At 41.8% G+C, this 15,107-nt stretch overlaps 1 protein-coding gene across 5 annotated transcripts in view; it reads left to right on the top strand.

The window, feature by feature from the left end:
- The first annotated feature begins 652 nt into the window (after positions 1-652).
- thumpd3 (THUMP domain containing 3) overlaps positions 653-15,107 on the top strand; it is a 38,771-nt gene continuing 24,316 nt past the window's right edge. For 3 of the 5 annotated variants that reach the window (XM_072280666.1, XM_072280670.1, XM_072280671.1), the window contains exons 1-3: positions 653-695; positions 1,801-2,077; positions 6,428-6,505. In XM_072280666.1, the coding sequence (XP_072136767.1) occupies positions 1,811-2,077; positions 6,428-6,505 (345 nt within the window). In that variant the 5' untranslated portion in view covers positions 653-695; positions 1,801-1,810. Of the gene's footprint in view, positions 784-1,800; positions 2,078-6,427; positions 6,506-15,107 lie in introns of all 5 variants that reach the window. The other 2 variants (XM_072280668.1, XM_072280667.1) reach the window with 2 other exon arrangements.

Here is a 15,107-nt window from a genome sequence, read left to right on the forward strand (position 1 = left end):
TCTAACACACACAGGGGAGGCAATAGTTTCCACCACCTCCCCACACAGGAGAGGGGTCCATCTCCAAACCACTCCCCCTCCCCCCTAAACACACACACCTACAGTAGGAGGAACCTTCTCCCACCCTCCCACACAGGCGGGAGGGATCCAGCTCCCAATTCAGGGTTACCAGGTTGGCTTTTTTGGCCCCAAATTCCAGAAAACTGGATTTTTCCTAATTTGGTTGGCGTCAGAAAATTCATTTGGCTTTTTCCTGGCTTTTCTACATGCTAAGATTATCTGCACGATACTATCCTTTTTCTAAAACATTTTCCTTTCAGAAAATTGCTTTTTGGTCAGTTACATTTGGCAATATTTCTGCCGCCAAGAGTCTGGGAAGGAAGGCGAAAACCAGCTCCCACACAGGGGAGTCATCGATCTCTGACCCGCACACAGGCCAGAGGTTCGTCTACCTCCTACCTTCTCTCTCTCCATCACCAACCCCCTCACACACCTTTCCGCTCTCCTCTCCCCGCTCCGTACGCACACCAGAGCAGGAGACCATCGCCTTCTCTCCCCACTGTCCACCCCGCCACGCCACCACGACGCTTCCCCGCCGCGCAATCCAGCTGCGCATGCGTACTTCCACAACCCGCATTTCCGGTGATCGGAGGGACAGGCACCGGAAGTGCTGGGGAACCTGGCAACCGGAGCGGGTGAGGGCAGCGGAGTGGGTCGGTGTTTCGCTTCAGCTGTCCGACGGGGGTGGGGGAGTTAGGGTGACGGTGGGTTATGTAGAGCCAGGTATGGTCTCACTCATTCGGTAGGTTGGGGCGATGTTTAGATCTGATCCCAGTCATCACCAGATGTGACTTCAGGGATCTGTCTGACCTCAGTCCTGGGAAGGGGAATGCTTGGGGTGTAATATACTTCGGTCACGGAAAGGGGGGATGTTTGGTAGGGAGGGATCTCGGCGACAGATTTGTAGATACTCGCCGGTTCAGACATCACTCGAGGAAGCATACAGGGTTATACTGTATGTCACATCGGGCACTGGGTGCTCGGCATGCGCTCAGCCTACCGCTCCTAGACCAGTCACTGCGGGGAGTATCTGGGTTCAGCCACGGCAATAGGACCAGCGTAACATAGGTCACAGGCATGAGCTGATTTCCTGACCCCGTTCTTGCAAGGTCTGCATCCTAGTTCTGTCTGACTGACATTACTGGAAAGCACTAAAGTGGAAGTGTTTTTAATTCATCTGTCTGTAGTGTGATAACTAATTTAATAATCTTGACCTGTAGCAACAGGGTACCAAGTGCGCCACCTGGGAGGATCACCAGATGTTAATGAAAGAAATTTGTGGAATGGTACAAGAATCCTTCAAGTGTCTATTCTAGCTAAGAGTCACTTCTATAGAACTAGTCTGATTCTTGGTGAGTGCACTTTCTGAAAAAATGCACTCCTGAGTGGTTTGTCACCTGTACCCTCACAATTGGTATTCAATACCATTCTAGAGAGTTAAGCATATAACCTCAGCCAGGCAAATCCGTGCCGTACTGCAGAAGCTGCTTGAGCTGATGGCTTTTGCTGAAGACATTAACCTTTTGCCATTAGATGTTTGCAAAAGATCCATGGCACTCTTTTGAAGAGCCTGTTTACCTCTTAATCCGCACCCCAGAAAAAAAATAATCTCATTGATTTTGTAATTCTGATAGGTGACAATTGGCTGCCTTCTTTCCAACATTAGCACAGGGTTGTGTTTTGCTTTGGGACATTCTGTGGTGAAAACCGCCCTACAAATGCTTATCTTTTTCCTTTAAGTATAAAAGCAATGTCTGCACCCCATGGAGATGCTGATGGACCAAACACAGCGGCGACTGTGTCTGGAGTGGAGGGAAGGCCTTGTGGAAACAAAGATGTGTCAATTAAGCAGCACGAATGCTTGCTGGGGCCTTATGTCACAGTTGGAGCGACTGTTCCTACTGGCTTCGAGAAAACAGCTGCAGATGAAGTCCAAGAGAAAATAGGATCCGAGTCCAGAATTAGCAAGGATCGAGGAAGAATCTATTTTGAGGTTTCCAAAGATAATCTTTTTCAGGTTAGCTTTATTGTTTGGTATCCATTCCGTACGCTTTTAAAGTATTGAGAGCTTAAAACTGGGTTCTTTGTGAGTCCAAATCAAGATAATTGGACCACTCATGGCCAGTGCTGTGTTAGGTTAACATAGATCGCTGATCACATTGGACTGTTACTTTTCTGTGCAAGTTGGCCACAATTTAGATGATAATTTTCTTGCATTTCTGAACAAGTTATTGGTTTGAATCCAATCTAAAAAATTGAGAACATCTTTATTGTTGGCCCTTGTGAAATGTTACTCTGATGTTCTGTTTGGCATAAGGGATGTTAAGGCACTACTCATATTACAGCTACAGAAGAATCAGAATCAGGTTTATTATCATTAACATGTGATGTAAAACTTGTTGTTTTGAGGCAGCAGTACAGTGCAAAGACATAACGATACATACTTTTACAAAAAAGGCAAAACAAAAGGAAATACAATTTCATGGGTTCATCTGATGGTGAAGGGGAAGAAGCTGTTCCTAAATCATTGAATTGGCCCTCCGGCTCCTGTGTCTTCTCACCAATGCTAGTAATGAAAAGAGAGCATGTCCCAGATGATGGTGAAGGTCTGTAGTGATGGATGCCTCCTTCTTGAGGCACCAGAAATTGAAGATGACCTCAATTAGTGGAGAGGGTTGAGCCCATGATGAAGCTGGTTGAGTCTATAATCGTCTGCTGCCTGCTATGATCCTGTGCCCTGGAGAGTACATACACGACGATGATGACAGAATGCCCTTCACCATACATCCATAGAAACTTGGAAGAGTCTTTGGTGACATACCAAATCTTCTCAAACTACTAACAAAGTAGAGCCATGATTGTGCCCTCTTTGTGATGACATGTTAGATTTTGATGTTTTTATGGAAGGTTCTTTCAGAAATAGGACAGAGGTCCAAAACCTGTTGCTTCATGTTTGCTGTGTTAAACAAAGAGAGTTGAAAATGAATAGTGATATAGGTCTACAAGTTAAAGAGAGGAAAAGTGGAAGGGTCTAAGAACAAAGATAGCACTGGCCTTGTGGACAGCTCTTTCATACTACATAGATAAGGAAATGCTATTCAAATTCATAGATAAGAGTCAACCAACGAGATACCCTCATTCAAATAATGCAGTCCCAAGAGAAGCTTCCAGAATCATACCAGAATACCCACTAGGGGACAAATTGAACAACTGCATGTACATATTGTGGCCACTAGGAAGCATATTGAACAGTTACATGCATGTAAGAACTACTCTAAATATAAACAGGTAATTAATTGCTGAACTGTAAAATAAATATGTTTTTTTATGTTTCTAAACAGTCAGATCATACAACACCCCCCCCCTTTGATTCTAAATCACATGTTTACAATCATTACATCTGAAAATTTGGAGGCAGAAAAACTTGCGGTTTCCACACTAAGTATAAAATAATCAAAAGCTACCAAAGTTATGAAATATCAAGGGGTATATATTCTTCAAAATATTCATAGGATTATGGCATGTAGGCAGAAAATAGGCAACTTGCTTGAGTTTGAACTATCTTACTAATGACTATACAAGTAAAAATGATATAAATTATGATAAGGCATATTAGTATGAATATTAGTAATTGTAACAACAAATAATGTCAGAATAAACTTTGTAATTCCGGTAATTGTCAACTTGCTTGAAGTCTTCTGGCTAGTTTGTAGCCCAGCAGTGTAGGCAGTGGGTCAAGAGGTTAATAGCACGTTAATGACAGTGCTTGTTGTCCTTGTCGGGTACCACTTTAGCTTGCTTGAAATGGCTGGCATGTATTCACTTACTTTTGCCTTCTACTTTCTCTGCTGAGTTGGTAATTAACAGCACTCGATAAGGATCTTCTCATTGGGCTCCCAGTGGGTCCCTATGCGGTTTCTTAATCAGGACCTACTCATCAGGAATCAAGGTGTGCCCTCCTGTTGGATCACACCAAGTGGCAGAAACCTGTTGGGAAGCAGAGCAGACAGCTTGGATTAATTGCACATAATAGTTAACTAAACTGTCTGCCATAATGTGTACATCAGCCTCTCTGAGATCCCACCTTGAATGGACTTGGCTTAGTCTTTTTTGTTTGGATTGCTCTGATGTTACATGAGACCATAGGAAGAGCCGCCAGCCATGCTATATCTTCCTCATGATACTTAGCTGTTGTTCGATGGTTCCATTCATTCGTTCGAATTGTCCTGATGACTCTGGGTGATGTAGACAATGAAAAAGTTATTCAATGTTCATCAGTCGACATAATTCCTGCAGTGAAGTGTGTTCCTGGATCAGAGTTGGTGTGACATGGCAATCCCCATCTAAGAATATAGGCTGTTATCTGAGTTTTTGCTGTATGTGTGGCAGTGGCTTTCCTTGCTGGAATAGTTTCCATCCATCTTGATAACTTGTCCACTATTATCAGTGCGTCTGTATATCCTTGGCACTTTGGTAGATAAACATAGTTCACTAGTAAGTGTAAAAATGGACCAAGTGGGGCAGGAGCACTTAATTATGGTAGCTTTTCCACTGCTCCAGGATTCATTTTTTGGCATGTCATGCATCTTTCAAACATTTGTCGAGCTTGTGACCTGAACTTTGAGTTCCCACCACCATAGGGAGAATCTGTCGATCATCTTGTACTCCAGTGTGTTCAAAGGAGTGTATCTGCTGTGCTAGATAATGGGCAGCATAGTTGGGGCTACTCGTCTGTGACTAGTGTCATATCTCCATACTCCATCATGGTTTACCTCCCACCATTCTCCATCCAGAACCATTTTTCCCAGTTAGAGTATCAAGTTTACATCTCTCGAATATCTTGTATCTTCATCTGTGATACAGAGTTCAACTTTGCTTCCATAATTCCAGTTGTTGGGCTCACTGCATGTGTCCTCAATACTTCTTTTATTTGTTTTATTTCTTTTACTCCTTTCCATGCTGCCCTTTTTGCAATTTCATCCATGAATGCATTTCCACAGCTTTCCATAGTAGTCGTTTTGGAGTGGCTTTTACAGTTTAATACAGTTACTCTGACAGCAGTTATATGAATTCTTGTACTATTTGGCCATTCTTGATTGGGGTTCCTACAGCCATAAGAAATCCCATTTGTCTCCGTAAGTTTCCAAAGTTATGAACAATTCCAAAAGCATATGGAGAAACGGTGTAGATATTAGTCGGTCTTCTTTCCGCCAACTTACAGGCTTCAATCTAGAGAGCATCTTGGTAAGTCTCCTCTGCACCCTATCTAAAGCTTCCACATCCTGCCTATAATGAGGCAATCAGAACTGAACACAATATTCCAAGTGTAATCTAACCAGATTTTTATAGAGCTGCAATATTACCTCGCAGCTGTTGACCTCCATCCTCTAACTAGCACACCATATACCTTCCTATCAACACTAATAACTTACATGGCATCCTTGGGGGATCTATGGACTTGGAACACAAGATCCCTCATTTCCTCCACACTGCTAAGAATCCTGCCATTAATCCTGTACTCTGCGTTCAAATTCAATCTTCCAAAGTATATCACTTTACACTTTTCCAGATTGAAATCCATCTGCCACTTCTTAGCCCATCTCCGCATCTTGTCAATGTCTCATTGTAACTTATGACAACCTTCTAACCATCCATACCACTTAAAGAACAATAGATTCAATAATTGCTGCTGATATATCAGTGCAGTGCTTATCAAGTCTCCCACTGTCAGAGGGACTTTGTCAGGTGAGATTTTAAACTGACGCCCAGTCTGCCTTCACCAATGAATGCAAACAAAATATTTTAAACAGTAGAAGGGATATTATTCCTGGTGCCCAGGCTAATATTTAACCCTGTTGAATAACATAAGAAACAGAAGCAGGCAGAGGTTATGTGATCCTCTCATCCTGCTCCATTGTTTATCACGATCTTGGCTGTTTTTCTACTTCTGCCTCAATTTCACCTTAAGTGTTCACCTCTGATGTGTGACAGTCTGCTGCCATTTCTATATTAATGAAGCAAATACAATTATAAAAATACTTCAAAATACAAATTTCTCTTGTCATTTAAGGGCAAGGACTTTAATCCAGTCACCTGATAAATCAACATCTTTGTGGTATTTCAATGCATACATACTGCGTGTGAATTTTCAAATGCCTCGCAACCAATTTTTGAGATGTTATGATGGTTATCTTTAACATGTGAAAAGTGTTCTAGGAAAACAATTTAATTTATCCCTGGCACATCTTGGGCAGTGTGTACCAAATAAACCATCAGGGAGAGAAATCAAATTATTTTCACATTTGATTACTTTCAAATGTTAATTTATACAAATTTAAATCTTTATCTGCTATTCTTTCTCTTTTAGGTCCATCTTTTGAGATCTGTTGATAATTTATTTGTTGTTATCCAGGAGTTTCCTCAGTACCAGTTTAACAAATCCAAGGTAAGTGCCTACTAATATAGTGAATAATATGTAGCATATAAAAAAGTAAAGAAACAGAACAGGACCTTTGAGTTTGGAAATCACACATGTCTTCCATCTCTATGTCTACCTCTTACAGTGGCTCACCTTGTAGAGCTGCTGCATCATAGCTCCAGCAACCTGTGTTCAAAACTGAGTTTATTATCATATGCACAAGTATGTACAGGTACAATGAAAGACTTGCTTGTAGCAGCATTACAGGCACGTAGTATCAGGTGCACAACATTCACGAGAGAAACATAAACTATATAAAATTATATAAGGAAGAATATCATTGAAGTAAAAACGTCCACTGTAATGCAAAGTAGTCATAGTGTTTCTGTAATGAGGTGGTGATTAAGGTTGTGCAGGTTGGTTCAAGAACTAAATGGATTAAGGGAATAGCCCTTGAACCTGGTGGTGATGTGAGACTTATGGGTTCTGTACCTTCTCCCTGATGGTAGTTGTGAGAAGATGGCATGGCCTGGATGATGGGGATATTTGAATCAGAATCAGGTTTAATATCACTAGTATATGTCGTGAAATTTATTGTTTTGGGGCAGCAGTACATTGTAATACATAATAATAAAAAAACTATAAATTACAATAAGTTTATATTTAAAGATTATATAAGTAGCGCAAAAAGAGGAAAAATATTGAGGTAATGTTCATGGGTTCATTGTCCATTCAGATAGCTGATGGCAGAGGGGAAGAAGCTATTCCTGAAATGGTGGGTGTGTGTCTTCAGGCTACCATACCTTCTCCTGAATGGTAGAATTGAGAAGAGGGCATGTCCTAGATTATGGGCTGGGGGAGGTCCTTAATGATGGATGCCACCTTTTTGAGGCATCAGCTTTTGAAGGTGTCTTCAATGCTGGGAAGGCCAGTGCATGGTGGAACTTTCTGGAACTTTTTAAGATCCTATGTAATGGCCCCTCCATACTAGGCAGTGATGCAACCAGTTAGAATGCTCTCCACAGTACATCTATAGAAATTTGCTAGTGTCTTTGGTGACATACAAATTTATAGATGACGTCTGAGCTGTGACTAGCCACACAGTAGTGGGTGTAGAGAGAGTAGAGCAGTGGGCTAAGCATGCATGTTTGAGGTATGCCAGTTATGATTGTCAGCAAGGAGGAGATGTTATTTCCAATCCACACAGATTGTGGTCTTCTGGTGAGGATGATGACTGTTGACTCATATAGATATTAATGACAGGGTGGGATGTACCTCTGATGTATTGAACTGAGTCCACTACTTTGAATTTACTGAGTTCAATCCTGGCTTCTACTTGGAGTCTGCACATTCTCCCCATGATTGCATGAGTTTCCTCAGGGTGCTCTGGTATCCTGCTTTATCTCCAAGATATGCAGATTGATAGCCACTGTAACCTTGTTCCTACTGTGTAGATGAGTGTTAAAATCTGGGGAGAATTGATGGGAATTTGGGGAGAATAAAATAAGACTAGTGTGAGTTGAGAATAAATGCATACTTAATGATTTGGAGCTGGTGAGTCACAGGATCTGTTTTTGTGCTCTATCACTATGAGAAACGAGGGTGCATGCATCAATATTACAAAATTTGTCAGCTCCTAGCTCATAGTTTGTTTTATATTTCATATTTTGCCAGTATTAATTGTTTTAACGATTGACGGACTTCGAGCAAGAGATTAAGAAGTGTCAGTTAATAGTAACAGCAGTCAATAAAAAGAAGATAGGGTCAAGCAGAGCTGTCAATGTGAAACAGCTGTTGAGAGAGTAACTGTAGTGAGAATGGGAAGCTCGGGCTTTGGTGAGAGGAGGCTTGGCAGAGGAAGGAAACAAGTTGGCTCTGGTAAAATCTCTTTTAGCTATTACTTAGAATAAGTATTGTTGGGACATCCACCAGGTCAGTGGCATGCTGTTTCTGCAGGGAATGGACTACACTTGTAGGAAGTGTGCTCAATTGTAGGAAGTGTTCCTGTCTGACCATATTAAAGAACTGGAGCTGAGGTTGGACATATTTAGGATGATCTAAGATGCTGAGGGCGTCATAGACAAGAGTTGTAGCAAGGTGATCACACCCAAGTTGCAGGCTGCATATATTCAGGTGATTACCCAGAGAGGCCCTTCAGAAAACTGCGAGGATCGTCGGGGTCTCTCTTTCACCCATCCAAGATATCTATCAGTAGCACTGCTTGCGCAGGGTCCTTAGCTTTGTCAAAGATCCCTCTCATCCATCCAACAATCTCTTTGACCTCCTACCATATGCAGCAGGTACTGTAGCATTAGGATAAGGCGGTTAGGATGAGATACAGCTTCTTCCATCAGGCTGTGAGGCTCCTAAGCTCCCTGCCACGACCCAGGTCTCACCAAGTTTGAAGTGCCAGTAGTGTATACTGTTTTCTTTTTAACTTGTGTCATAGATACACTTTATTATTTGTTAATTTATATATGGTACAATTACCTTTGCATTGTGTGTGTTATATGTACTGTGTTGTGCACCTTAGTCCAGAGAAACTTTGGTGGTATGTATGTATACAGGAATAACAATAAACTTGAACTTGTAAGGAGAAGAGACAGAGGGTACAGAGTATCCTGTGTCTATTCCCCTTAGAAGCAAATACTGGATACCACAGGGGAGGGAACAACCTTTCCGGGTACAGCAGCTGTTGCCTGGTCAGAAGCACTCTGACCAGCTCTGTGGCTCAGCTGGTAAGGGAAACATCAGGCAGGGTGCTAGTTATAGGAGACCTTATTGTTAAGTGGACAGACAGGATATTTTGTGCCCACAGAAGAGTTGCCTGGTTGGTGTGTTGCCTTCCGGGTCCCAGAAAGAGGAACGAGGCCCAACATGTCGATGCAGTTACAAAGAAGGCATGACAATGGCTATAGTTCATTAGGAGTTTGAGGAGGTTTAGTATATCACCAAGGACAAGCACGAATTTCTACAGATGTTTTGTGGAGAGCATTCTGGTTGGCTGCATCACTGTCTGGTATGGGGGAGGGTCACTGCACAGGATTGAAATATGCTGCAGAAAGTTATAAACTTAGTCAGCTCTATTATGGGCACTAGCCTCCCCAGCATCTAGGATATCTTCAAGGAACAATGCCTCAAAAAGGTGGCATCCTTCGTTAAGGATCCCCATCAACCAGGACATGTTCTTTTCTCATTGCTACCATCAGGGAGGAGGTACGGGAGCCTTAAGGCACACGCTCAACGATTCTGGAACAGCTTCTTCCCCACCAGATTTCCGAATAGAATTTGAACCCATGAACACTACCTCACTACTTTGTTTTTTCTCTTTTAGATCATAGAAAATTTGCAGCACGCTACAGGCCCTTCAGCCCACAATGTTGTGCCGAGCATGTAACCTACTCTAGGAGCTGCCTAGAATTTCCCTTCCCCATAGCCCTCTTTTTGCATTATTTATTTAATTGCACTATTTATTTAATTTAATATTAAACCTGCTTCAGATTCTGAGGTCTTGGAACAATTGCAGAACATCCTCAAGGGAAAGCGTAAACAGTTAGAGTCTGTTGGTACCAACAACATAGGTCGAATGAGGGACGAGGTCCTGCGCAGTGAATATAAGGAGTTATGTGAGAACTTAAAAAGCAGGACGTGATCTCTGGATTACTCCTAGTGCCACATGCTAGTGAGGGTAGAATTAGCAAGACAGCTAAGCTGATTGCATGGTTGAGTACCAGGTGCAAGATGCAGGGATTCAAATTTTTGGATAATTAGGCTGTCATCTGGGGTAGCGATGACCTATACAAGAGAAATGGGTTGCATCTGAACTGGAGGAGGACTCATATCCTGGCTGGGACATTTGCTAATGCTACTTAGTCAGGTTTAAACTAGAGTGGTGGAGGGTGTGGTCCCAAGAGGTAGAGTGGCTGATGAAAAATCAGGGATGATATGGTAGCCATTGAGAGTAAGTTTAGCTGTTAGGGTATCCAGAAACGCAGTAAAGAGAGATGTAAGACCATTGATTTGAACTGAATTTATTTCAATGCAGGGGCTTGACAGGTAAGGCGGATGAACTCGGCATAGATTGGCTCTGGGGACTGGCATATTATAGCCGTAAGGGAAACATTACTGAGGGAAGGGCAAACTGACAACTCTATATTCCAGGATACAGATGCTGCAGGTGTGACAGAGATGCAGGTAAAAGAGGAGGGAGAGTTGCCCTCTTAATGAAAAAGGACATATTAATAATCCTTAGAGAGGATATTCTTAGGGGATCATCCAGTGGGACTATATGGGTAGAACATAGAAACAAGAAGGGGATGGTCATTCAGTGGTTCAGTGGTTTAATGTAATATCAGAGACTGTATATAATATACAACCTGAAATTCTTACTCTTCGCAGCCATCCTCGAAACGGAAAAAAAACCCCAAAGAATGAATGACAGAAAACGTTTAAATCCTGAAGCCCTCCCCCCCTACCCCACAGGCAGCAGCAAAAGCCAACAACCCTCCCCTCCCCCCAGTTGCTCCAGCAAGTCACCCACCATGCGCAAGCAATAGCAAAGCCCCCAAAGAGATCGTGACCTAGAGTCCATCAAAAACTACTGTCCATCCCAACACTTCGACATCTCAGACGGGCTCTCTCTCTCACTAGCGAGGGAGAGAGAGATTTCTCCTGCAACAACGAGAGGGGAAACCAGCAGCCCACTGTTTCCATGTTACAATCTGCCACACTGCTTGTCCGAGTTCCCTGACTCGAGGACCGACAGACTCTCATTCAACATCGAGAGAGAGGTCATTTGAGTGCAGGGGCCTTCCAAAAGCAACGCACACCGCCTGCTATCTTATGTTTCAACCACACGTGACGCTCCAGTCAGTTACATCAGTGAGGAACTGGGTTGTCCACAGGGCTGCACCCCAAAGGCACACCCTGACAGATTAGTCTTATAGATCCCTGAACATTCAGCAAGAATTGGAGAAGCAGATACGTAGAGAGATTGTAAGCATTTTAGTGGGAGATTTTAAGTTCTGTAATATTGACTGAACCAACCATAGTGTAAAAGGCTGGGGTGGAGAAGAATTTGTGATAAGTGCCAAGAAAGTTTCTTTCAGCAATATATTGAGGGAGCTATTAGAGAAGGTGCAACACTGGGAAAAAGAAGAGGGAACGAACTGTACTAAAGCAATTGGGAATTTGTGAATATATTGAGAACTACAAGAAGTGTAGGAGTGTACGTAAGAGTGAAGTCAGGGGCCAAAAAGAGGATATGAGAAGGATCTGGCAAGCATGGTGAGGCAAAATCCCATGACTTTCCACAGGTACAGTATATTAAGAGTAAAAGGGTGGCTTGGCATTGAGCAGGTCCCCTTAAAGGCCATCTGTGTGTGGAGCCAAAGGAAATGGGAGAGATTTTTAATGAATTCCGGTTTTTATGATGGAGAAAACAATGAAAGCTAAGGAAGTGAGGGTAATGACTGGAAGTGTCTTGGACCACACATGGATCAACAGGGTGTCATCGTAATCATTATGTGCCGTGTTTAGCAGGGAGTGAAGAAGGCAAAAAGTGCATTAAGATTAATAAATCCCCAGGTCCTGGTCTGCTGCATTCCCAGACCTTGTTGGAAGCTGGAGGTGCAATTGTGGAGGCCCTTGCAGAGATTTTTGCTTCATCTCTGGCCACAGGTGAGGTTTCAGACCACAGGAGAGTGGTTAATGTACCACTGTTTAAAATAGGTAGCAAAAACAAGCCAGAAAACTATACAGGACAGTGAGTCTGACATCAGTGATGGGTAAGTTGCTGGAGGGGTTTCTGAGGGACAGGATCTACCAACTTTTGGAGAGATAGAGTTTGATTCAGGAAGGCTTTGTGCGTGGGAAGCTGTGTCTAACAAATCTCATGAGTTCCTTGAGAAGGTAACCGAAAGGGTAGGTGAGGATAGGGCAGTAGATGCAGTGGAGTAATGCCTTTGAGGAGGTCCCTCATGGCAGGGGGTCTGGAAGGCTGAATCCCATGGGATCCAGGGGGGGAGATAGCTGATTGGATTTGTAATTGGCTCAGTGCTAGGAAGCAGACGGTGATGGTTTAAGAGTTGATTCTCATACTGAATGCCTGTGGGTTGCCACTAGGGTTGGGGTTGGGATTTTTTGTAAATTACATAAACAATTTGGATGTGAATATACAAGGTCTACTTATTAAGTTGCGAATAGATAGTGTTGTTCATAGTGTAGAAGATTATGAAAAATTACAGGGGGATCTTGATCATCTAGGTTTGTGGTCTAAGGAGTGGCAAGTTGCTTTCAATCCAGATAAATGTGAGGTATTACATTTTGGGAGATCAAGCCAGGTAGGACTTGTACAGTGAATGGTAAGGCTCTGGGAAATGGTATGCAACATGGGCCCTAGGAATGCAAGTGCATAGTTTGACGAAAGTGACATCTCAAGTAAATAAAATGGTGGAAAAAACTGTTTGTCGTTCTGACCTTCATCAGTCAGGGCATTGAGTGTATGACCTGGTAAGTAATGTTGCAGTTATTTAAGATGTTGGTGTGGCCTCACTTGGAGTATTGTGTACAGTTTTGGCCATTCATTTATAAATGAGAAAGAATGCAGAAAAGTTTTAGCAGGATGTTGCTTGGAATTAGGGGCCTGAGTAACAAAGAGAGGTTGTGTAGACTAGCACTTTATTCTCTGTAATGTAGAAGTTTCAGAGGTATATAAGAACCTGAGGGCATAGACAGGGTGGGAACACATTGTCTTTCCCCGGGTGCAGACCAAGAGGGCATAAGTTTAAGATCAGACGTGAGAGGTTTGAAAGAACATCAGGGGCAGCTTCTTTATGCAAATACTGATGCATATTTCAAATGAGCAGCCAGAGATGGTGATTGAGGTGAACACATAAGCAACATTTAAAAACTGTCTAGATAAGTACATAGATAGATGAGGTTTAGAGAGCCAAAGGTACGACTGACTTACTGAGCAACTCATATAGCATGAACAAGTTTGTTTCCACGTTGTATAATACTATGACTAAATTCCTCAATCTCTTTTGCCTTCTGTTTACCTAGTATGCCTTTAGAACCTTCTTTTGCAAAGACAAACGCAAAACAGTTGATTTTACTTAGACACCCTTTTCCTTTTTGCAGACTTGCACAAGTTCTTTGATCAGTTGTAGATATAGGTATTTTGTTGCTGATTATGGTAGTTTGTTGTTTGTTATTTTATGGTATAGATACCTTGCTTATAGACTGAACGTCCCACTCCCATCAGGGAAGAGGCTACGCATCATCCACGCTAGCACCACTAGACTCAGGCTGATCAACACCTCTAGTCATTACTGCACCCCATTAGCACCACTACATACACATCAGCCACTCAGCACCCTAACCACCCCCATGTACTGCCACTTTATGCTTACACTCCACACCACATACCTACACTGATACAGTCACTGTCTTACTGTGTTTTCATAAGCCCTGCTGCTACCCAGAAGAGTTCCTCTTGCCAATAGTCATTTTGTCATTTTAACATTTCCTGTCAGAGTCACGTTAAGTACAGATACTCCTACACCTAGTGTCACTTAATATACGTACATAAAATTAGTCTATGTATATATGATCATACTCAAACAGTTACTTGTATATTGTGGTTTATAAGATTGCTTTTATATTTATTGTGTTTTAATTGTGTTCTTTATGCTTATTGTGTTTTTCATACTGCATTGGATCCAGAGTAACAATCATTTTGTTCTCCTTTACACTCCTGTACTGAAGAATGAGAATAAACAATTTTGAATCTTGATTTTTTTACTTGTTTCCTATCAATTCCAAGTCATTCTTAGTTGTGTTTTACATTTATCCAGTCTTCAGTGATATTAATCAACTTTCAAGAGTTTTCATTAAATCTAACATTGTCCTTTTGTAGTTGATTATGAATAGTTCACTTTTCCAATAATCTTTCTAAATAGAATCTGAATGTATTAAATAAACCTGTCCGTGACTGTATTTGCTGATTTGACTTTTTTAGACCATGTAAGATTTAAAGTCCCCTACGATTCTTAAAACATCTTTTTTAAAAGTCTATTACTTCTATATTGATTTTCTGCCGAACTATGTAACTACTAATAGAGACCCAATAGATCAACAATGTTCTTTGCCCATTTTTTTATTTAAACCCATTCTGACTTCAGCTTCCAATCTGTTGAGCTAGGCTCATTACTGATTTGTGGCCTAATATTATCCTCAAGGATTGGAGCTCCCTACATTTTTCTGCCTATTTTTCCAATGTCATGTGCCATTGTTCCAATTCATTTATTTTGTTTAACACTTGGTTAAGTTTGATATTATGGTATTTTAGAATTGTTTTTCTCGATTTGATGCTGAGCTATTACCTATATACCTTGTTTCTTCAGTCAAGCTCTAATTATCAGACTGTACTTTCACTTTGCCATTCTTTTATTATCCATCATACAGACACCCAAATTCATTAAAACTGTTCATTTCCATCTCCATGGCATCAGCAGACTCTGCTTCTGTTTCAGCATCCTTTAATATCGAAGGTGTTAATGCAATCACACTTGAAGTATCATGTTCTGGTTGCCTTGCTTTGGGAAGGATGCCATTAAGCTAGAGAAGG

This window comes from Mobula birostris, chromosome 16 (genome assembly GCF_030028105.1).
Source record: "Mobula birostris isolate sMobBir1 chromosome 16, sMobBir1.hap1, whole genome shotgun sequence".
Taxonomy (NCBI): Eukaryota; Metazoa; Chordata; class Chondrichthyes; order Myliobatiformes; family Myliobatidae; genus Mobula; species Mobula birostris.